The following is a 24,067-nucleotide window of genomic DNA, read 5'->3' as shown; positions in this document are numbered from 1 at the left end:
TCAATCACGAAAACTGCACTTTATTATCCATGTACTGTATGATTTTGCACTAGGTGCTTGTATATTATTTTTTCCTTATAGCTATCCCATTTTTGCCATTATCCTACATCTCCAACCAAGATACTCCACCCATTGTGTATGTATATGTTTTGCTTTGTTTTAGTGTAGGTAGAGAGGTTACCACACGGGTGTTTTTGAGCTTCTTGGCATTTTTTTGACTTACACGTTCAGACTATAAAAAGTGTGCAAACAAGTTACATTAAATAGTAATAAGTGTAAAGTACCAAACTTTTTGGGCAGAGGGAGGCAGGAGCTATAGTGAGAGGAAAACAAGTTTGTTTTCCCCTGGCACTGTAGTTTCCCTTTAAATATATAATATATATATATATATATATATCAGTATTTATAACTTCATTCTAAATGCATTTTGAATATGTATGTATATTAATATCAAAATACAGTTAGAACAAATTAAATCTGGTATTTTTTTATAATTTTTTTTTTCATTTATTGATTTTATATATATATATATACGTATATATATATATATATATATATATATATATATATTTAACGTCATTCTAAGTGTATTTTTAAGTACTTTTTATTTAAAGTAAAAAAACAAACTTTTTTACAGGCATGATGGGGGTCTCCCTGCAGGCACTGCATAAGCTGGCTATTCCGGTCATATGATCGCGAGGACCCTGCGATCACATGGACGGGGGGGCGGGATCGGGCAGAGGGTGTCTGCCATCGGGGGAGCAGCAGGGACGTTCTGTGCCACCTGCCGCCGTTTAGGACCGCCTAAAAAAGAACGCCCGCCGTTATTAAGGGGTTAATCTTTGCTTTGCATTTAGTACTGGTTTCATTTTTCATTATGAGCGTTTGAAATGTATTACTGCAATATGACGAAAGGGATACTTGCGGGTAGCTCTCCTCTTCCCACAGTAATCATGCACACATTACAGAGTCCCCATGGAAAAGGATTGAGTAAATGCTTTCCCATGGGAAATTTTAAGATGTCCTGTAAAACTCCATTAGAGACCAGGAAGACTGCCACTTTAGGGGAACTTAACCATGCAATGAAAATACATTGCAGTTTTACTGCACCAAGACTAATTTAAATGGGTGCCTATAGTGAATTTCTACATTTTAATTGTACTTTTCACACCTTACAAATGCATACTTGTTAAATATAGGGGGTGAAGATTATGTTAAAAGATATGATAAAGTTCTACAGTGCTCAACAAACACTTCAATAATATAAAATAAAATGTTTTGGCACTATAATATGTTAGTAAAGTCGTTATAGTGCCATTTAAATCTTGTATCCTCCACTTCTCATTTATCATATTTTTGGACTTTAAAAAAACAAACAAAAAAAAAAAAACTGCTTCTAGCCACACCTCTGAAACTCTCTTATACCAGAGTCACTAATATCAGGATGCCAAGCATGCTGACTGAAAGACTTTCAGACATTGCTCATCAGGAATGAGTGCATTCAAGTTTAATGGATAGTGCTGTGCACACCACTGGCCTCAGCTATGCCTTGGCACTGGGCTTTAGGACAAGTTGCTGCTGATTTTGCATGACGGTAGAGCAGCGAGCTGAGCCGTTGCTCAGTTCACCACTTGTGTGCGTGCACATGCTTGGTGTAGCTTTCAGTGCTTCTCTGTGAAGCCTAATAACATCAAAGGTGGATTACAGTAAGTAAAGGGTGCATGCTAAGAATATTTTTTTATTTTTTTCTGTGGCTCTGAAAAGTAACCCAATGTCCCACTACAAAAATACATATACATTGCCCACTAAGTTGTCCCTTTAAGTGATCATGCCTCAGTTTAAAAAGGGATCAAGAAGTGATCCCGGCACACAAGAATGGGGTTAAAGCTGGACCAAAGTTTGAGACAATGTTTAAGCTCAATCAGCTTTACAGGATTGGTTAAGCCGAAATGTTTCATCTTTTGATCCGATTGGAGTCTGCTTTAACATGATTCTTGTGTGCCCAGACCACTTCTTTGTTTCTATTGGAGTGCTGGGGGGTCTCAAAACTCCAGTCTGCATAATACTCCGTTTAGAGTGGAAACATTTTTAAGATAAAAGTAATTTTTGTTCCTTCAACATCAATTAAACAATACTTGTGTTAATCTTTATGCAAAATTTAAAATAAGTGATAAAACAGAGAATCAAAAGAACATAGTACTATAAAAAAAGTAAAATGAACATTCGAAAATGTAGCAATTATTACCAGTTTCTGTATGCAGAAGCAAGTTGATTTTATATTGCACTTATGCTTGTCATTTGAGAAGATAATACACTAAAAACATAGAGAAGTAATGTATGCAGCATTATGATGAATAAACTTAACCGAAGAAGAAAAGCTTTGTAATCTGCACCATTGTATGCATTCAATAAAGATAGATATTACACATACTACATAAGAAAAAAATAAAAAACGTACACAGTGTAAAGCTGGAATGCTTTACAATTCCATACTGGCTGTTAACTGTAATTAAGTCATGTTTTTAAAACATAATTTGAAATGTACCTGGCAATATTAAGACAGATGTTGGCCACCCAGCAGAGCCTGAAAACTTTTTCAGCTCAACCCATGAGTTAAGGCTTTCATGAACAGGATGCTTTGGTCCAAAACCTGAGAAATGCATATTTCTGCCTGGTATCATGAGTCGTAAAACGTCCTCCGACTGAGCAGTGCCACATTGTGGATCAAACTCAATGGATATCCACCTAACACATTCAGGAAAAGATACCTAGTGGACATGGAAAGAGATTTTAAAATTCAATACAGTCCATGGATCTACACTAACACATTAAGTTAAATATAAATAAATAGAAATGCAGTTTCAAAAATCTATCAGTATATTATACATTGAGTCATGAACATCAAAATAAAAATGACCACCACTTTACCTTATATTGCATTACACTAGCTGGTTTGTATGGGTGTTCACTTTCCAGTACTGCATAGTGACTGGAAGTAGTACATGCAGACAGTTGTTCAGGCTGATTGCCTGTTGTGCTGTCAGTGGACTGGTTCGGGTTGAAGATGGGAGGAGCATATTTCTGGTTTAAAACAGCTACTGAAGGGAGCAACTGTTGGACAAGGCCAAATACTTCAACAGCCGCCTTAAAAAAAATAAAAAGAAAAGAAAATTAGATGCATGGCAGAAAAGGTTACATTTGTATACATTGCAAGTGTCCCTGTTTATGCAAGAAAGTTCCTTGTTGGGAGCCTGTTCCTATCAAATCTGTTATTGAAGTGGTCTGGGTAACGTGGCTCTGTCCTTTTTTTTTTTTTTTTTTTTAGACAATCTTTATTTTTTTATTTTTCATGTTAATACATGTGAACAATAGCTGTGTACAGAACATCAAAGTCGGTAAGCATGCTTACAAATGTAGAACTCAGTTATCAATAAACAATTGGTTATAAACAGACTGCTTGTCATTTTGGTTAGCAATAATAAACATGTGGATTCAAACAGAGTCAACGATTCTTGGAGGTAAAACAGTATATATTGCTGTGATAGGTATTGCATGAATGTGTCTCTTCACCTGCATGAACCTGCCGGGTCCCAATCGGGGATATCTAACGGTTTTCAGGCAGCTTAGAGTCCCATATGTGTGTGTGTACACTTCTGCGTGTAGTCTTATTTTGTCGTGTATTGGCTCCCTGTTTACCCTAGATGATTGCTGGACTTTCCTTATCATCCGTGTAACCCTCAACCTGAATATTATCAAGCACTTATCTTAGCAGCCATTGCTGGGAACACTTCTCGGGTAAGTAGGGTTAGCGTTGGACCATAGTTCTTTTTTAGGCATGCCACCTGTTTACGCAGGTAAGAGCCCGGTGTGCTAATGCCTGCACTGTCGATAAGTACTGTGGGTGAGCATATAACTGGGGATCTGTTTGCCTGTCATATCATTCTGTCAGACTGAGGTGTGTACCCGTTGGTTACCGGTCCAGGTAGTCAGGTGGTGCTGTGCTATACAGGTGTCCTGATGTCTTCTGGTCTCATTGCTCCATCTGGTCTTTTACGTCTTAATTGTGTACAGGTCAATATGTCCCTATTACGGGTCTGTCCGGGTCAGTCGTTGGGGGGGTATCGTCCGTCGTCCAGTCTTGGGGGGGGGTGTGGGATGGGAGGTGTTGGGGTGGGGGGTATCCAGCTAGTTTAGTTTTGTTCGTGGTGGCTCGCTGTGGCCCTCTGAGGAGTCCCTTGGGGGTTGGTGGTCCCGTTAGTTAGATATGCCACCCATGGATACCAGGTCAGTGCACACTGCTCTTGTCTACCATAAAGGTCCGCCGTTAGTGATTCCATTGAGTGGATTTCTTCTACCTTTGACACCCACTGCTGGAGGGTAGGCGCCCCCTTCTGTTTCCACAATGCTGGGATAAGGGCCTTAGCTGCGTTAAGTAGTGGCAACGTTAAGGATTTCTTATAAACCTTAATGGGTGTGGGAGTGTGGTGTAACAGCATCGCTAGGGGGTCTAGGTGAATCCCTGCCCCTGTGATTCTGTTTATTTCTACCTTGACTCTCTCCCAATATGTGGCTATCTTTGGACATGTCCACCATATGTGAATGAAGGTGCCTCTATGTGTGCCGCATCTCCAACAGGTGTCCGGGATGTTGTCGTTCATGCGATGTAATATGTCCGGGGTTCTATACCAGCGGGTTAAGATTTTGTAGTTTAGCTCTTGGTACTTTGAGCTGATGGAGCATTTATGAGTGAGGGTGTATATTTTGTCCCAGTCCTGTGGGGAGAGAGCTTCCCCCGTATCTGTCTCCCAGCGTTCCTTAAATTTGAGCACTACGTCTCCACTGGTCTGGGCCATGAGTATGGTGTATATGTTAGAGATACCCCTGTGTACCTGTATTCTGTGTGCGCATAGGTGTTCGAAGCTGGTTAGGGGTCTGAGTAAATGCCCTCGGCCCGGCAAAGAAAGAAAGTATGACTTTATTTGGTGATATCTGAATCGTTCGAGTATCGTTGGTGGTCTATCGGGGCATATCTCAGCGAGTGGTTTAAGACCTCTCGTGCCGATCCATTGGTGTAGGTACATCCAGTCTGCCTGTCGGAGACCAGCCATGTCCAGTTGGGATAAGGCGCCCGCCAGGTCTGGGTTGTGGGTGATGGGGATTAAAGGGCTAGGAGAGGTGGTGAGCCTAAGTTTGTATCGCACAGCTGTCCACACTCTGATCGAAGCGTCGATTAGAGGGTTGTTGGTGTGTAGGTCTGAATACGTGGAGGTGTGCAACCATAGCCTGGAGGGAATTCTCCTGTCCGTTTGTCCCAGCTCTAGCACCACCCATTGCTTTGAGGGGTGTTGTACGTGCCAGTCCGTCAGTCTGTGTAGATGTGAGGCGCGGTAGTATGTCTCTATGGAGGGCAAACCTGTGCCTCCCATCCGCTTTGGCAGTTCCAGGGTGGATTTTTTTATCCGGGTTTGGCGGGATTTCCAAACGAATTGGCGTATAGCGGTCGATACGGAGCTAATAAAGGCTCTGGGTACGGTGATCGGTACTGTTTGGAATAGGTAAAGTAGCCTGGGCAACACGTTCATTTTGACCGCATTGATTCGCCCAAACCAGGATATATAGTACGGGGACCATTTCTTTAAGTCTGCTAACAGTGAGTGTAATAGTGGGTGGTAGTTATGAAGGTATAGTTGGGATGGGTCTTTGGGCAGCCAGATTCCCAAGTATTTCAGTTTGGTGTCGCACCATTTGAATCGGTATTGGGAGTATAGATGGGGTGGGGGGCCGGTTGGGGGGGGGAGGTGGAGGGCCTCTGATTTGTCCGTATTGAGCTTAAGGTTTGAAAGCGCTCCGAACTCCTGAAACGCTGTGAGAAGATTTGGTAGTGAGACCAGTGGTTGAGTGAGAAAAAACAGCATATCATCTGCATATGCCGCTACTCTGTATTCATGGTGACCGTGGAGAAAGCCGGAGATTCCCCCGTTCCGTCTGACCGCCCCCAGGAATGGTTCCAGGGAGAGGGCAAACAGGAGGGGGGATAGCGGGCATCCCTGTCGGGTGCCATTTCTGATTTGGAAAGGGGCGGACAGGGCCCCGTTAATGCGGATCCTCGCCGTGGGACTAGTGTACAGGGAGAGCATCCAGGACAGCATGTTGGGGCCAAACCCCATATGTGCGAGGGTGCTCCCCAGGTACGACCAGTCCACCCGGTCGAAGGCCTTTTCAGCATCTGTCGATAGTAGTAGGAGTTCCCTGCGGTGTGTCCGAGCTAGGTGTAGAATGTTCAGTGCCTTAATCGTGTTGTCCCTCCCTTCCCTGCCCGGAATGAACCCAACCTGGTCTGAGTGTATGAGGTAGGGGAGGTGCCTTGCAATTCTCAGAGCTATGGCTTTTGCAAACAACTTCAAGTCTGCATTCAGGAGCGATATGGGGCGATAGCTCGCGCAGTTCGCCGGGTCCTTTCCCTCTTTAGGTATCACGGTAACTATGGCCGCTAAAGTGTCAGTGGGGAAACGGCCCCCCTCCAATATGGAGTTGAGGCCACGTAGAAGGTGCGGAAGCAAGATTTCCCTGAATGTACGTAGGTACAGCAGAGGTAGGCCATCTGGGCCTGGGGCTTTATGGGCTTTAGAGAGTTTTAAGGCCGCTGCCAGCTCCTCCGTTGTGAGGGGTCGTTCCAGATCATCTCGCATGTCAGCGGTTAGCTTTTTATCTATGTTCCGTTCTAAGAACTCAGTGATCTGCCGGGAGCGCCGCGCTCGTGCCGCGTCTGAGGTGGTTTGGGGGATATTGTACAATTCCGTATAGTAGTCTACGAACGCTCGCTGAATCCCGTCAGGCAGACGGGCTTCAGCCCCGTTCCTGGGTTTAATTTTATGAATGTGGCTCGCCATCCTCCGGTCTCGAAGCTGTCGAGCCAGTAGCCTCCCGTTCTTATTAGAGTGTTCAAAAAAGAACCGGGCCGATTTTCTAATTGTGCGCAGGAGTCCCTGGGCTAGTATGTCTCTTCTCTGTCTTCGGAGTGCAGTCAGTCGGAGGAACGTGTCCTCGTCCTGATCCTGCTTGTGTGTTTGCTCCAGGTTAGCAATTTGTCCGTTCAGCGTGGTAAGTTGTCGCGCGTTGTCTTTTTTCCGCTGTGTGCAGACCTTAATGTAATGTCCCCGTACGACACATTTGTGTGCTTCCCATACTGTCAGCGGTTGTACGTCTGGGGTCGTGTTGGTGTCGAAATATTGTGTCAGTGTTTGTCTGACCGGGTCTGTGTCCCCCAGGTGTAGGAGCATGTTCTCATTTAGCTTCCATTGCCTCTCTGCTGGTTTGTATAATGGGGATTGGATCTGAACCGTGATCGGGGCGTGATCCGACCCTGCTATCAGGCCTATGCTTGCCTTGCGTAGCAGTGGCAGGGCTTCCTGTGCCATAAAGATATAGTCGATCCGGCTATATCGCCGGTGCACCGCCGAGTAGTAAGAATAGTCCCTACCATCTGGGTTTGCCGCCCTCCAGCAGTCCACTAGCCCACTCCTTGTCAGAGCTTTCCCTGCGGCGCGTATGCAATGACCTGGTATCGAGCTTTCCCCTCTAGAGGTGTCTAGTCTAGTGTCTAGCGGAGTGTTGAGATCCCCTGCCAGAATTAAAAGTCCCTCCCTAAACTTATCTAGCTTTGCAAGCGTTTTAGTCAGAAAGACGTGTTGGTTGCGGTTAGGGGCATACAGGCATGCGAATGTGTAAGGGTGTTGCGCTATTGTCCCTTTGAGGAACAGGTATCTACCCCCCGGGTCGGGGCGCTGTTCAGTGCATATGAAAGGGACAGTATGTGCGAATAGGATCGCCACACCAGCTTTTTTGTCGTCTGGGTGGTTTGCGTAGTATCCCGTGGGGTACCTCCCGTTCTTTAGGGTGGGAGCCTCCGCTCCCCTAAGATGCGTTTCCTGCAGAAACGCGACCGAGACACGCTCCGCCCATAGGGTTCGGAGTATTTGGGATCGTTTCTCGGGCACGTTCAAGCCTCTAACGTTGTTTGACCATATATTGAGTGGCGCCGGTTCGTATTTGGAACCCATCACTGTCTGCGTGAGGGGTTGGGTACGTCAGGGGGGTAGGATACGGGGGAGGAAGGGGAGTGTGGTCGGTTCGGTGTCAAGGGGAGGGTGTCAGTCTGTGTGGTAGGTAACAAGTACTCGCCTCGGAGTCTGTCGCCCCCCGGTGTCTAGTCCCCTCGGGGTGTGTCACCAGAGTAGCTTCCGAGTATTTACACAGTGCGAGTCAGTCACTGGGGGTACGTGAATCGTCCGTTCAGGGGTCAACCGTGGTGTATGTCACCCTGCTCACTTGGCTCCCAGCCCACTAGTCGAGGTTATTAGGAATTGTCCCTATCAGTTCGGAGGTCGTGCGTGGGGGTGTGGCCCATACTCCGTCCAGGTGCCCCTCCAGGCCCCGGGTACCTTTTAGCGTGCAGCCTGTTAGCATTTAGGCTCTATGGCCCCCGCAAGGACCAAATATCACCCCGGGCTCCCGCTCCAGCCCACCCTCCCCCAACCAGTGAGTGTCGATGAGCGATTCGCCCATTCGTGGAGGTGTGTGTGCGGACAAATGTGGCGTGGAACTTATAAACATCATGAACAGTATTAACAGTAAAGCAGTACATGAAAGTCCATAACATGCAACTTTCCCTTCTCCCCCCACCCCAAGGGTCACATCCCTCCCACTTCCCCGACTTTCAACAGGCTATGAGCTGGGCTATGTTGCCTGCGGGCACGCCGGCCCTCATGGGATTAGGCAAGGTGCGGAGCAAGGGCCCTCCAAAAGTGGAAGGGATTAACTGGGAGTTGGCATGGGGATCGTCCCGAGCTACTGGCCCTTGCTGTCCACTGGGGCTAATCTCTCTTCTCCGCCACTCAAAGGGGGGTTCAAGCTGTTATTGGGTTTGAGTCACGTAAGACACAGGGGATTACTTCCCCTACGCATCCCCAGGAGACCCATGTTCCCACCAAAGCCCCCCGCCCCAATTGCGTGGCTCCCCACTGTCTCAATGTCCTGCAATTCTGGTTAGCTCCAAAACATTAGGGGCCCAAGGTAAGGGAACAAGTACATACCCAGTGGAGTAGTAGCTGCTTCGGGTCAGTCTGCGATTCGCTGCATAGATAGGCTGCCACTCGAGGTAGTCCCTAGGGGGGGGCAAGGCTGTCTTTCTCGGTGCGTTGGTGTTTCTAGGCCAAGACTTAAATGTAGAGCCGGGAAGTTGGGCCGTTAGCAGGCGTCCCATGCTGCCGAGTTCAGGGTCCCAAGGCTTGTCATTCCTCATGGCTGTCCGGTCCGCCTCGGCGAAATCCAGCACCTGTGAGGCCGGTACCCGGTCTTTCTCTCGGTGTGTTCGGGCGTGGTGGTTGTCTCTCGAGGATCCAGTTCGACACTGTCACTGCTGGGAGGCCTGCGGCCCGTAAGAAGCGCGGGACGTCCGCCGGCCAGCGTACGATATGCCACGTGTTGCCCACCTTAGCCTGTAAACTGAAGGGGAATCCCCATTTGTATTGTATCCGCCTGTCCCTGAGCATGGTGGTTAGCGGGCGCAGCGCCCTCCTTGCTTCCAGCGTGAGCACCGAAAGATCCTGATACAGGGAGATTTGGGCCTCCATGTAGGTGAGGTTTTGCCGACTCCTTGCCTCTCTCATGATTTCGTCCTTCAATGAGTAGGAGAGCATGTAGCAGATGACATCCCTTGGCGGGCCTTCTGTGGATGCAGGGCGTAGAGCTCTGTGAGCGCGCTCTATGCCAAAGTCCGCCGGGGCCCTATCACCCAGTATCAAGGTGAACAGGCCTTGTAGGACCTCCGGCAGTGCCTCCCCGGAGGACTCAGGGAGCCCACGTATGCGGATGTTGTTTCTGCGTCCGCGGTTATCCAGGTCCTCCAAGTTCCTCCTTAGTTCCAGCAAGACATTGCCCTGTCTGGTAGTGGCTGTTTCAGTGGCTTGATGGTGCTGTAAATTTTGGGCTCTGTCCGCCTCTAGCTCTTCCACCCTGCGTTCTAGGGCTGTCAGGTCTCTTCTAACCTCCAAGATCTCTTCTCTGATCGCCGTCCGTATTTCGGCCAGTAATTCCGTTTTGTCCGTCCTGGACATCATGTTTGCAGATATAGTAGCTAAGTCTGCTGCAATTTTAGTGAGGGATTCCTCTCTGGCCGGGCTGATTGTGGGGCTGTCAGTGTTGCGCCTTTCTGGTGAGGCCGGCGCCATTTTGGTCGCGGCCTGGTGTGCCCGCGAGTCCCTCGGAGTTCCGAGGTACCCGTCCATGGGTCCTGCGGTTCGGCTCGGCGAGCCCGATTGCGAGGGGCCCGGGGTGTGTAGCCTTCTAGTTTTGCCCATTCTGGGTCAATTCTGGCTTGTGGATCGGTGCTGTAGTGAGCTGGGGCCGCGGAGCTGCGGTTAGATGCGTCCTACTCCATGCCCGGTCAGGCCACGCCCCCCGGCTCTGTCCTTTTAACCGTGTAATGTAAAACACTGTAGTTTTTCTTCCTGACAGCCACTAAAGGTGCTTCTTTTGCACAACTGAGTAAAACTGTCAAAGGACCTGGAAGTCCCCTATTAAAAAAAAAAAAAAAAAAAAAAAGGCACTGACTTAATGCTCCCATATGGGGAAGCTGAAATGTGTGCGCTGTGCATGCACATTAGGTCCCTAATGCTCCTTTATGAGCAGTATTGATTTGGACCATTGAGGAGGAGACCTTGCGAGAGACGAACATGTGAGCAGAATAGAGAAAGCCTCAGTGCTAGGTAAAAAGTTACAAAAAAATAATCAAAAACTTATTTATTTTTCGTTATTGCAAATAGGGGACAGATCTAGGGAAAGGGACACTAGAGCATTATGAATACAGACTCACGCTTGTAAGATCCTGCACCTGATTCATTTTACTATAATGTTATCATTTGTAAATGTAGCTTGCCACTGTTCATTTTCTGTACATGCAGTTGTTCTTGGTTATATTCAGTAAATAATTTTTTTTCAATATTCCAAGAACATTCTGGATATAGTAAATATTTTGGCTGATAGAATTTCATTGGCAAATATTTCAATTGTTAACATAGGATTGCTTTCACCTCTCAATGCCCTGTCTCGCCTAGCAGTAAATTCCTTTAACCCCCTTAAGGACCAAAAACTTCTGGAATAAAAGGGAATCATGACATGTCACATATGTCATGTGTCCTTAAGGGGTTAAATAACTCTATTCCTCCTTCTTAGGCCACTTTCCAAAAATCAGCTAACAGAAAAAGAGCCACTAAATTTCCAATAAGTAATATCCACCCATGAGCACCTCCTCAGCCCAATTATTCTTTAATGCTCTATCACCTCCAAATTCCCCCTACTACCACTTCTCAGCTCTCCATTTTAACATCCGGATTGTAAGCACACTGGCTATCCAACCAAGTACAATATTTAATATAATAAAAAAATAAAAATAAATGCTTCAGTGGCAGTCTTTTGTTTTGGTCTGTGCATATTGTACGGTCTTTTTCCACATATGTACAACGCTCCAGAATATGTTTGCGCTTAACAAATGCCAGGAATAATTAGTTTTTACGTATGGAAAATCACCTTCCATCATTTAGACCCGCAACAACGGAAATCCAAAATGTTATAAATGTGTTTACATTTATTTTTAAAAATAAAATAATGTTTGTTTACCAGATGTGTTAAAAAAATTAATGATCTTAAAATCCTAAAGTAGCATCACCACAGTTCAAGTCTTCAGAAACTCAAACAGTCAAACAGTTTCACCCAAACAGGTCTTACAGATGTAGTCAGCCAAACAGACTTGCAATTGGCACGTGAGTGTCTCAAAGATAAAATCTAATTATTTATTTGTCTCGGCAAAGAAAATGTCTAGTATATTTTACAAGATACTAGATAAAAGAACCTATAACTCAATTACACAAATAAATGACAACTATGAAAATATATCAAATAAATGTGACTAAGAAGATTTTCTTATATTTATATTTATAAGCTATTATTAGAATGCAACAGATAACAGTCTGCCAACTGAAGAGAGCACATGAACACACAAAAAAAAAAAACACAGGTAAATGTTACAAATATATAGTTCTATACCTTTGGAATAGCAGCTGCGACTGGTCCAATGTAGGCAATAAGTAGAGGAAGTAGCATGGAAAACAAACTTGAAGAACTAAGAAGTTCGGGAATGTCTTCAGCTGCAAACAAGAAATACAATGAAATGTTTAAAACCATAAGCAATTAGTAACACAAGTTTGGACTTAAATGCATACTCCAAGCACGAAAACTATTTTAGCTGTAAGCAGGAAGAAAACGAAATAAAAATTATACAGAGATTAATCAGGTTGAACTGTGAAAATTGCAAAGTCCATCAGTATACAGATATAACTACACATATATTATATTGACAATGCATTATTTCAAGTGTTCTAGTTTATTATTAAGGCACCACAGTTTTACATCTTTTTAAAATTAGGAAAGTTATCTCATCTGATGTCAGAGATTCTAATAAAGGAATCCCTGCACTTCAAACAGTTTATTGAAAGGGACTCTTTTCACAAGGCTGCTTATGTGGAATTCCAGCTTTCCACCTATTTAGGGTGATTTAAGAATGGCGATTAAAGTTTCATTTATTTGTTTTGTCCATTTATTTATTTTAAAAGCTTTGAGCTTGATACTTCTCTTCTATCCAACACTAGGATATTAATAGTGCCAGAATTATACTGTTAAAAATGGGTTCTCTCTATCCAAGTCCATTCTTAAAAATAAACTAAAATAGATTAAGAAAGTACAACAATTCAGTTGCTTGATGCCCACCATTTTGTTCCAATACAGGACAAAATATTAGAAGGGGACCACAGAGTACACTTCTACAATTATTCTAGATTATAGAACCTCCTAGCACTATACCCTATGCAAGTAACATAACATGTTATGGTACTTGGGAGTGTACTCGCTGCCTTTCCCATAATTCTCTTTTTACGATACCTGAGATGATGTTCTGAGAAATCATGTCTGACAGCAGCTAGTGGTCCAAGTTTGGACACCCAAGTTCAACAAGACGTGCCTGCCATAATAGGTGTTATAACACTAAACATCAACAAACATTTGAGCAAAATAGGTGAATTCTGTTCATCGATTAGTGAACAGACCATAATATGTTCCAAGTAGAGTTTAAAAGACAAGATATTAAAACAAATTACCATCAACAGCAAGTGCTCTGTGCAAAAGGTCCTTAGCAGCTCTTGTAACAGCATTCACAACAGAAAGTGCTCGGGTGCAGTTTTTGTCTTCTTCGTTCGCTTTGCTCAATAGTTGAGATTGAAGATCTCCATCATATTCGCTTCTGCAAAACCAATGCACACAAGATAAACCTTATTAAAAATGCAGAATACACACACACATATATATATATATATATATATATATGAACGATAAAAGTTTCAACCTATTCAGGACTCTCTAAAGATCTAGAGAAAGACCTGAATAGGTTGAAACGTTGATCGTTCATTTTTTGCACAAATAAACCTGAAACACGAAAGGACCGCACTCCAAGGTCTTTGTGATAGTTTTCAAATAAAATTTAGCGTTTATTTAATCCATATAAAAGTCAATACACACACACACACACTTTAGTTTTGTGCAGTCCAGCTTATTCTAGTTGTGACAATAGCATCCTCTTGACAACATTTAAATGTTGTGTAACTAGCAGTGTTGTTAGTTCCCACAAAGACTTCATGTAGGATGTCTTATTGGGTTTGCGGTTGTAGTAGCAGTCAAATAGGTCTACTTTCTCACTTCGAGTCCAGGAATGTTTTGTCCCAGTAGCAGACTAGTCATCAGAATGTCCTGTTTCCCTAGGATCCGACGCAGACTTTGTTAATCTGGGCAACATCCGAGACACCATGACTCTTTGTTCATGTTACTTTCATATTATTGATGTGGGTGGGGTATATATCGTTTGGTGTCTTGCACCTTTTCTGCTGAGGTGGTTCCCTATTCTAAAGGCAGTGACATTACCACTGTGCTAACCAGTCAATATATAGACCTGAATTACAAGCTCAATGTTCCAATTCCAATATTGTTGAATGGGTAAGGCAGTGGCTGAGTGACAGGCAACAGAGGGTTGTAGTCAATGGAGTATATTCGAAGCTTGGGCTTGTCACCAGTGGGGTACCTCAGGGATCTGTACTTGGACCCATTCTCTTTAATATTTTTATTAGTGATATTGCAGAAGGTCTTGATGGTAAGGTGTGTCTTTTTGCGGATGATACTAAGATATGTAACAGGGTTGATGTTCCAGGAGGGATAAGCCAAATGGAAAATTATTTAGGTAGACTAGAAAAATGGTCAGAGTTGTGGCAACTGACATTTAATGTGGATAAGTGCAAGATAATGCATCTTGGACGTAAAAACCCAAGGGCAGAGTACAGAATATTTGATAGAGTCCTAACCTCAACATCTGAGGAAAGGGATTTAGGGGTGATTATTTCTGATGACTTAAAGGTAGGCAGACAATGTAATAGAGCAGCAGGAAATGCTAGCAGAATGCTTGGTTGTATAGGGAGAGGTATTAGCAGTAGAAAGAGGGAAGTGCTCATGCCATTGTACAGAACACTGGTGAGACCTCACTTGGAGTACTGTACACAGTACTGGAGACCCTATCTTCAGAAGGATATTGATACCTTAGAGAGAGTTCAAAGAAGGGCTACTAAACTGGTTCATGGATTGCAGGCTAAAACTTACCAGGAAAGGTTAAAGGATCTTAACATGTATAGCATGGAGGAAAGACGAGACAGGGGGGATATGATAGAAACATTTAAATACATAAAGGGAATCAACACAGTAAAGGAGGAGACGATATTTAAAAGAAGAAAAACTACCACAACAAGAGGACATAGTCTTAAATTAGAGGGACAAAGGTTTAAAAATAATATCAGGAAGTATTACTTTACTGAGAGGGTAGTGGATGCATGGAATAGCCTTCCAGCTGAAGTGGTAGAGGTTAACACAGTAAAGGAGTTTAAGCATGCGTGGGATAGGCATAAGGCTATCCTAACTATAAGATAAGGCCAGGGACTAATGAAAGTATTTAGAAAACTGGGCAGACTAGATGGGCCGAATGGTTCTTATCTGCCGTCACATTCTATGTTTCTATGTTTCTAATGCAAGAACAAGATCCAAGCCATCAACACATATGCCCAACCAGTTATCAGCTGGAATAAGAACCTGGCCAAGAGAAGATTAGGTCACCATGCATGTCAAGACCTGGAAACTCATCGCTATGAATGGAGGTTTTTCAAAAAATCCAGAACTCAGAGGCTGTACACCAGCCAGGAGGTAGGTGGTCGGTGCCTGATAAGTGCCACAGCCCAGGATGAAACACAGAGCATTCACAAGTACATCACAAATATGGCTTCCAAAGATGAACTGCTAATGGATGTGGCAGGACTGAAAATGCAGGACTGAAAGACAGCACTGAGGCGCTAACTAGAAGCACAGGAACAGGCACTCAGCAACAGATCAACACAAGCCAGACAGGCCTCAAGGTGCAGACTGCGCATTGAGGCCTCTCAATCCAGCAAATAAGTAGCCACATGCAATATTTTAGCAGGGACACCATACACTAAGAGACACAACCAAGTTGCTGGGATTATGTACCGAAACATCTGCTCAGAATATGGGATGGACCTGCCTAAGTCAAGATGGGAGATACGAAAAGTATAGATGAGAATGACAGGACTAAGATCCTGTGGGACTTTCAGATCCAGGTAGTCAACTAGTGGCCATCCAACCTGACATTGTGGTGGTAGACAAGGAATGGAAGACTGCAAAGGTGTATGTGGGCAATAGCAACATGAGAAGGTGGACAAATACCAATGACTGAAAGAGGAGTTAGAAAGGATGTAAAACATGAAGAAAGTAGTAGTCACCAGTTGTGAAAGGAGCACTCGGGGCTGTGAGCCCCAAGTTGGGGGAATGGCTTTGTCAGATCCCAGATTGGACATCTAGGTCTTGGAACATCTAAGTTACTACGAAGAACCCTAAGGAATCTAGTAGAGGACCCGTGAAAGAGAAATAAAACAATTTACCACTCGGAGGGGTGAGAAAGTCAATAATTACTAATCACATTCCTCTGAATAGGTTTTGGTGCGAAGTGTGATAAAACCCAGTTTTTAACAGTTTGCAACATACCTGGCACTCACAGTCTAGCATTGTCTTCTGATACTGCTAAGGCAGAAGTAGCTAAGACCTACATTAGTGACTTAAATTCTGTCCATGTTTATTTATTGTCGACAGTCAGAAGGCTTTACTGGAGGCACAAATTTAATTGTTAAAGCTTTTCCTCTTTCTTATTTTTGTATTTCTAAGTTTACAAATATATGGAATGTTGATTATTGTACCATCTCTCTCATATTGTGATCCTGATTAATTTTTCAGGATGAATTCTGTTTATTATAAACTGCTTGTTCAATATCAAAAAATATCACTGTTTTAATTATAAAAAATACAAAATATATGAATTTAATGGCCTAAATGGAATACCAGTGAGAGAGGCAATCTTAACATATTGTCACAGATTAGCACTACATTTTCCATATTTGCTTATGCCTCCATTTGTGCTCCAAGTTTAAAATACATTAAAAAAAAAAAAAAGCCAATTTTTTTTTTTTTTTTTACGAAGTACATTTAAAACAGTCAGCCCAGTAAAGGGTCAGCACTAAATATTAGTACAAACCTGTAGTACAATACTTGCGGAATTTGCCCACGTGTTTGGTTTGTGCCATTGCTACTCAAACTACAAGAGCTGAATGTGAAAGTCACACCATCTGGGCACTGAACTGTGGTTATTCCTCCATCGCCATTAGCAGTGCGACTACCATAATTCCGAAGACGCACAGCATATTTTAAATTTTCCTAAAAATACAAGTAACAAAGTATTATCAGTGTTTAACTAAATCCTTTAAAATCTGGTTGACACATTCTGCCACTAATAACCGCTCTATTACACGTGACATAATAAAAGGTTTAGGGAGTGAAAAGTACTATAAAAAAAAGTGTTGTGATAATGAGCTACAGTATACGATCTCTCTTTACGGTTCTTTGTAACTAAAACACTTAACAGCAATATCCAGATGATGCATCGCCACTATTTTAAGGATAGAAATAAGCATGGTGGTAAAATTTTTATTCAAGATTTTTACATGTTTTGGCACACATATATATACATAAGGAATGATATTGTAAACATGTTTTATATGTACAAAAAAAAACCTGTGATTAGCTTTACAGCAGTTGTCTGCAAACTAACCCTCCGTTACGAACAAGGTATGCCTGTAAGTTTTAAATTGCGAACATTTGTTTTATAATATGTGTTGCACATTAAACACCTACCTTCAGTGACACTGCCTTATCAAGCCTCACTTCAGCTATGTCACTAGGTGAATCATCAGTTGTGTATGTGCCCTTTACAAGCTCCAGTGATGTCCATCTATGAGAATGGGCAGCATCTCCCGAATGATCACTCTTCAAGATATTAAAAAAATATATAAACAATTTAGTGTACAAATTACTAATAAATGTACATTTGAGCAAAGCAACACTGTATCCGCTTAAATTAGATATATATTAATCTACGACAACTCCTTACATCTAATAGGCTCAGCACCCTTTCCACACACGTTTTATATAGTAAATTTCAGGTATGACAATCCAATATTTACACTGTATATTTAATAAAGCCTGGATGAATAATTTAAACCTCTGACTTACAAAAGGAAATAATAAATAGGAGCCTTTGACATGGAGACAATAAAAGTCTAATACACAGATTCATCTATTGAGTTTCTCGATGGGACACTAGTTTTCACATCTTTGTATACTTTTTAGTACTTTTGTAATTTATCATTTTAAAAAACATTTTTGGCTGTTTATTTTACCTTCACAAACAAAAAAAAACTATATATATTTATGCAGAGAAACACCTAGATTGCTTTGTGAAAATTTCCAGTTCCATTAATTTCCTCAAATAAACGGGACATCAGAACCCAAAAACGTAATAAAATCTTGATGCGCTGAAGAGACTTAAAATCCATCTAAATTTAGGATGAGGTCTCAAAATCACCTCAATGGCCGCTTTTTTTTTTCATAAGTCATACTTCAACATTATCAGGGTTCTTCACTAAATACCGGATTTTGTCTGGATAATTAAAATCCATTGAAAATGAAGGAAATTGAGACAGCAAAGCAATCTTCATGTTTCCTAAAGTTAGAGTCGGAATTTGGGTGCATTTTGTGTCAAGATTAAAATCAGGTCTTTCAGAACCAAACTATGAAACCCATACTATGCAAAGTATAGGATAAGGAAGACTTACCAAAAACACCAATTTTAACCAAAATTAGACTTTTTGAAAGTGAATGAGAATTTCACTCATTATTTGCCAATAGCAGCACTAGCTGCAAGCTGGTAGATAGTTTAAAAACCCTAGCCAGCAACCTCATTAAAAATATGTATTAAAACATATGGTAATAGAACTCCTATATTGTTAGAAGGAAGGTTTAATCCTCATTCTCCCATGTGGGGAGCATATCTACTAAATGTTTAAAACTAGCAGTTGGGCTGTAAAATAACAGAGGTAGTGACCCAGTAATTATGCATTGGGATTTGATATTAAATCATGCTCTGTCCACCCATTGCATGATCAATAGCTAACAATCATCATTCATTAAAAGTGGACTGACATATATATTGGGTAATGCCATTTATGAGTACTGTCCCATCTGCACAGCAGCTGTAAGAGAAACACTACAAGACAGAAAACCAAACAGAAGAATTCAAGGAAATGTACACAAATAGCTTCAGGTGCAGCTAAAGTAACCTATTTCTTTTCCTTTTTTGTGCTACTCAAAGTAAAGTTGTAAAAAAAAAAAAAAAAAAAAAAGATATGTTTACTGCTTTAATAATATGTCCTTTTAACTTATCAGATTTAGGTTTCTAAATTTCTATGATGTTTTGGTTGTCTTTGCATATTTTTTTTAATATTCTCACATAAATAGAGCATCATTTATTGGAACATGTCACTTTTTTTTTTTTTTATTTTACTTTTAGCTCGATTATGTGTTTCACCAGTGGGTGGCACGTCTGTATGAGAAAATATTAATCTGAACAGGGGAGGGATCACATACACAAACTAGGAAACAAATTAAGTTTAACTGACTTATGCAACATTTATTTTCTTTGGCAGTATATAATATTTGTGGCAAGAATCCAACTGGCAAGCAAATGAATCAATCTAAGCGAGCCTGGGAACCAACGCTGGCAGCCAATATCCATTATACAAGTAGGAATACGGAGTGTACATGCAACCAATAAGATTCACACATTGGATTTCGAATCTGTTTCCCTTCTTTCTTTCCCTTTGTTCTACTGCATACCATTAGAAGTACTTAAAACACAGGAAGGAAAGACTGCCCTTTGGGCTTTGGTAATCTATACACAAATACATAGTTTTGCATTTCATTTAACCCCTTAAAGGACAGAGCCAAATGTACATGTTTTGATAAAAAAAACAAAAAAAACTGGAATTTGACTATATGTCTGTTCAACCATAATTCACCTCTTTCACCCTTATTATATATAATTTTATTCAGGAGAAACAGGGATTTCATTTAACATCAAATATTTAGCTATGAAACAATTTAATATGAATAAAATATTAAAAAAATTGTGAGAAATTAAGAATTTTTTTTAGTTCTGCACGACATTTTAACTGTGAATGACATAATACGGTTTGCTTTTACTGTAATAAAACACATATTTGTATTCAGTGATGTCTCACGTGTAAAACAGTACAGGTTTTATGGTGTTTTGGGAAGTTACAGGGTCAAATATAACATGTTACGTTTTTCAGTTTTTTCACATTGAAATTTGCCAGATTGGTTACATTGCCTTTGAGAGAATGATAGCCCTGGAATGAGATTTAGTTCATATTTGTGTGTGAAAAATCCAAAAACCCAATTTGAATGCCAATTTTGGCCAGTGTTTTGACTAGGTGGATACTAAAAAACACTGGACATACTCCATTTGCAATACCCTGGGTTGTCTACTATTGCAAATGTTATGCCATCATGGGGGTAATTTCTATTTCTAGGCTACCATACGGTCTGAAAGGCAATGTAACCAACCTGGCGAATTTCAAAGTGGAAAAAACACCATAAAACCTGTACATGAGGGGTACTGTTATACTCAGGAGACTTCGCCAAACACAAATAGTGTTTCAAAACCGTAAAACGTATAGTGTGTAAAAAAATTTAAAAACTGCCTTTTATTAATATTATTGTAATACATTTTACTGTTTTGAAACCCTAATATTTGTGTTCAGCAAAGTCTCCCGAGTAAAACAGTACCCCCATGTACAGGTTTTAGGGTGTCTAGGAAAAAGTTACAGGGTTAAATATAGTACTAGCAAATTAAATTCTCTGGACTTTTTGCCTGAGTTATCAGGTAGGTCCCGCAAATTGTAATTAATAAAATGACTTGATTATGTAAAAATATAAAAAAAAAAAAAAACCACAAATAGAATTAAAATACACACACTTTTTTTTTTTTAAAGTATTTTTATTTATATAAAGTGAGTTATTTCGTTCTAAGTGTATTTTGATATATATAATATCAAATTACAGTTAGAACGAAATTACACATTTTTATTTATTTTTAACGTATTTATACATTTTATATTATATACATATAAATATATAATTAATATTCTATGTGTATTTTGATATTAAGATAATTAGTGTGTATATATGTGTGTATAGAGGCCGGATTAACCCACAGGTAAACATACATGTTTACAGCAGAAAAGATTAATCCTAGTGGGACCTGGCACCCAGACCACTTCATTAACCCCTTAAGGACCAAACTTCTGGAATAAAAGGGAATCATGACATGTCAAACATGTCATGTGTCCTTAAGGGGTTAAGTAGAGGTGGTCTGGGTGCCTATAGGTGTCCTTTAATACATATTTATTGAGGTTTGATGACCCTTGCTCAGTAGCACCCTGTGTTGAAGTATTGTGGCTGAGTGCGACCCAACCCTCTTTTCTACTACATTTCTATCTTTTAGAACTGAATATGGAAATCAGGGACACTTATCGTTCTCAGCAGATGCATCCACTTGCATACTAATATGACTTACGTACACCCGCCTCCTCCCCCCCCCAAAAAAAAACACTTGTCTTCTGTAATGTTTATAGATTCCTTAAAAAGATTAATTAGCATCCCAAACACAAAATTACACATTATACTTACATCATCCACTAACACCTCTAACTCATATTCATGGATGCCACCTCCTCCGTAGACACAAAATCCCACTACAACCACACCAGGCTTGTCCACAGATAAGCAGATGGCATCTGGAGAGCCATTTCCAGTGTTCCAACTTCTGCCCTGGCTTGTTTTTGTAAAACGATTAGGACTGGACTTGACTGAGTGAAGAGAATTCAAGCCGTCTACCTGTGAAGTCAAGCAAGTAAAAAAAAAATTAAAAAATAAAAAAATAAAAAAAAACTTTTTTACAAACCATTGGTGAAAAGCAACAGTGGAAATAGTACACCCATTTCTTTTGAGAAAGGTAGTTGACACTAACTATAATTGTATTTCTCTTCAAGTGTAAGTATATATATATATTTTTTTTTTATATATGAGGTTTTTAAAATGTTTATTTTATTTAATGAAATGGGATTTAAAAAATAAATAAATAATAAAGTGAAGGATTTTCTGAGAATATTATTTGAGTTATACTATTCATTATCTCTGCCATCACATACGAATTCCTCTGCTACCTCTGGTCTCACCAATATTAACCTTTAGATTTTTAAGCTCACAGGCAGGGTCCTCTACCTGTTGTATCGGTCTGCTCTTATTGTTTTTGTCTTTTTCCCAAATGTGCAGCGCTTTATAAATGCCAGTAATAGATAAATAAATAAAAATCCCCCCTCCACCTCAAGCTATGCAGCCATGCTAGGTCAGAGTCTACTTTTACCTGACCAACTGCTGTTCAATATAACTTACCTGCAAGGTAGGTTGAACAGCAGTTGGTCAGACAACGGTAGAATCTAATCCAAGGGGGGAGGGGAGTATTAATAATAATATGCTCAATGGTGCAACAAAAATATTTGCCCCTACCTATTGGTGGGTGGGTACTCTAAATGTAATTTCCTATTCTCAGAAAGCATTTAAGAACATATAACAATGTTTACAGAAATTAACTGATTAAGTAATGAGAGATTTTTTCATTTTTTTATACCTCAGATCCAAGAGCAGATGCTGTAAGCTCACTGACAATGCTAGCGAGCAGACCACAAGTGTTAGACACCAAGTGTGAAGAAAAGAGTTCATTTTCCCGCCTTAAGCTGTTCCGCACAGGTAGAACCACTATGACAAGCATCTTCTCCAGAACTTCACGAAAACTGGTCATACCGGAGACATTCTCCTCACTCTGTCAAGAAGAAAAAAAGGTTTTATTTCTCCAACCAAAAAAAGGATACACAAAATGAAAAAAGCGGTCACCAGTAAATAATTTTTATCAGCCTGACAACTCAAAGTTAGGGTTTTAAATAAAGGCTATTACATTTAAAAAGTGTACCGGTAATGCCACAAACTATTTATCCTCTTTTGGAAGAGCTTCAAATTTAATCTGTACATTGTAGTAGCAATGTACAGCTTGGGAGAAAAACCTACAGGTATTGCTCACAACTGTCAGTCAATATTAGGATAATAAAAAAATAAATAAAATAAACACTTTGCAGACGGTTCCTTCAGTTCGAAGCATAGCAACCACTGCACATGTGCTATTGCGCTAAAAAGTAACTAGACATCACCACTACCTTCAGATGCCAGCAACAAATTGACATGTTCTGGATTTACGTGACAGGCAGATTTGTTAGAGAATAGATTAATAGGAATTTGATTTGTTCATCGTAACTGAAAATGATTTGTGCACAAGTCTAGTACCAACAACAAGATACATTTAAAGAGAAAACATGAAAGTGATTATTGTTGCCACATAAAATTAACCATTTTGATGTACCTTAAACAAATCTACAGTGGTTTGCAACCTTGCAAGAGGTCTAAATTATGTACATGGAATATAATAATTGACATGGATCTGGAGGAACTCAGTTCAAGGACAAAGGGGAAAAAAAGAAGAAGCAGCTCTTTCTTCCAATACCTCACAAACATATATTTGTTAACAGGTAATAATTAACCATAATATTAAAAACCCTATGAAGCATTGGTTCCTCCAAATAAGCAAAGAGCAGACATTTACAATTTTACAAGGAATTACTTTGGGATTTTGAACTTTTAAACTGGTCCGAATATAGATTTGAAAGCACACTGGAAATACATGGTTTTGTCACATTGAGGTGCTCCTACAATAAGGGCTTTGGAAACTGTTTTGACAGTTAGATGCAGTAACTCAAATTTCAAGCAGAAACAAAACTTGTCTCCAAGAAAACTGTCAATACTATGGAACATTAATATAAAGAGGAGCTAAAAAGCCCAATAAGTACTGACTGAGGTCAGAATTAGCGGGGAAGGAGTTGGATTGCAGGTGGTATCTAAGAGAAAAGATGTTCGTTCTACAGGAAGCAGGGATCCAAACTTTAGAGGGGATTATTATGGGTAGTTCAGTGCAATAGGTTTTCCAAAAGATGCAGCAAGTAGTTGGCAGTTGACCTTGCCAGAGCAAACAACTCTAGCTCACAGATTAATAACTTTCCAGTGAGAAGGGTACTGAAAAGCTGGGCAAGATAGTTAGGTGAATGGTGGACTTTACTATATGGGATGCAGAGAGGGAGTGATCAATCAGGGACAAAGATCCTGAATAGATTTCTTGAGTTTCGGCATAGACAGAGTTTACAAGAGTAGGCTGCAAGCACCAAAGTAATGAGAGAGATAATATCTATATATATCCATCTATATAACCTCAACTATGGCCTTTCTGATGCTTAAAGAGACACTAGTGTCACCAAAACAACTTTAGCTTAAACAGTGT

At 40.9% G+C, this 24,067-nt stretch overlaps 1 protein-coding gene across 3 annotated transcripts in view; it reads right to left on the bottom strand.

Moving 5' to 3' along the window:
• The window catches only part of MYCBP2 (MYC binding protein 2), a 240,277-nt gene that overhangs the window by 108,676 nt on the left and 107,534 nt on the right, over positions 1 to 24,067 (bottom strand). For all 3 annotated transcript variants that reach the window (XM_063425851.1, XM_063425848.1, XM_063425854.1), the window contains exons 35-42: positions 22,316 to 22,507; positions 21,316 to 21,522; positions 17,401 to 17,532; positions 16,745 to 16,923; positions 13,209 to 13,351; positions 12,103 to 12,203; positions 2,929 to 3,144; positions 2,546 to 2,768 (exon numbers count right to left, since the gene is read on the bottom strand). In XM_063425851.1, the coding sequence (XP_063281921.1) occupies positions 2,546 to 2,768; positions 2,929 to 3,144; positions 12,103 to 12,203; positions 13,209 to 13,351; positions 16,745 to 16,923; positions 17,401 to 17,532; positions 21,316 to 21,522; positions 22,316 to 22,507 (1,393 nt within the window). The remainder of the gene's footprint in view (positions 1 to 2,545; positions 2,769 to 2,928; positions 3,145 to 12,102; positions 12,204 to 13,208; positions 13,352 to 16,744; positions 16,924 to 17,400; positions 17,533 to 21,315; positions 21,523 to 22,315; positions 22,508 to 24,067) is intronic.

This window comes from Pelobates fuscus, chromosome 1 (assembly GCF_036172605.1).
Source record: "Pelobates fuscus isolate aPelFus1 chromosome 1, aPelFus1.pri, whole genome shotgun sequence".
NCBI classification, from domain to species: Eukaryota; Metazoa; Chordata; class Amphibia; order Anura; family Pelobatidae; genus Pelobates; species Pelobates fuscus.
This window is presented reverse-complemented; position numbering and strand designations above follow the sequence as displayed.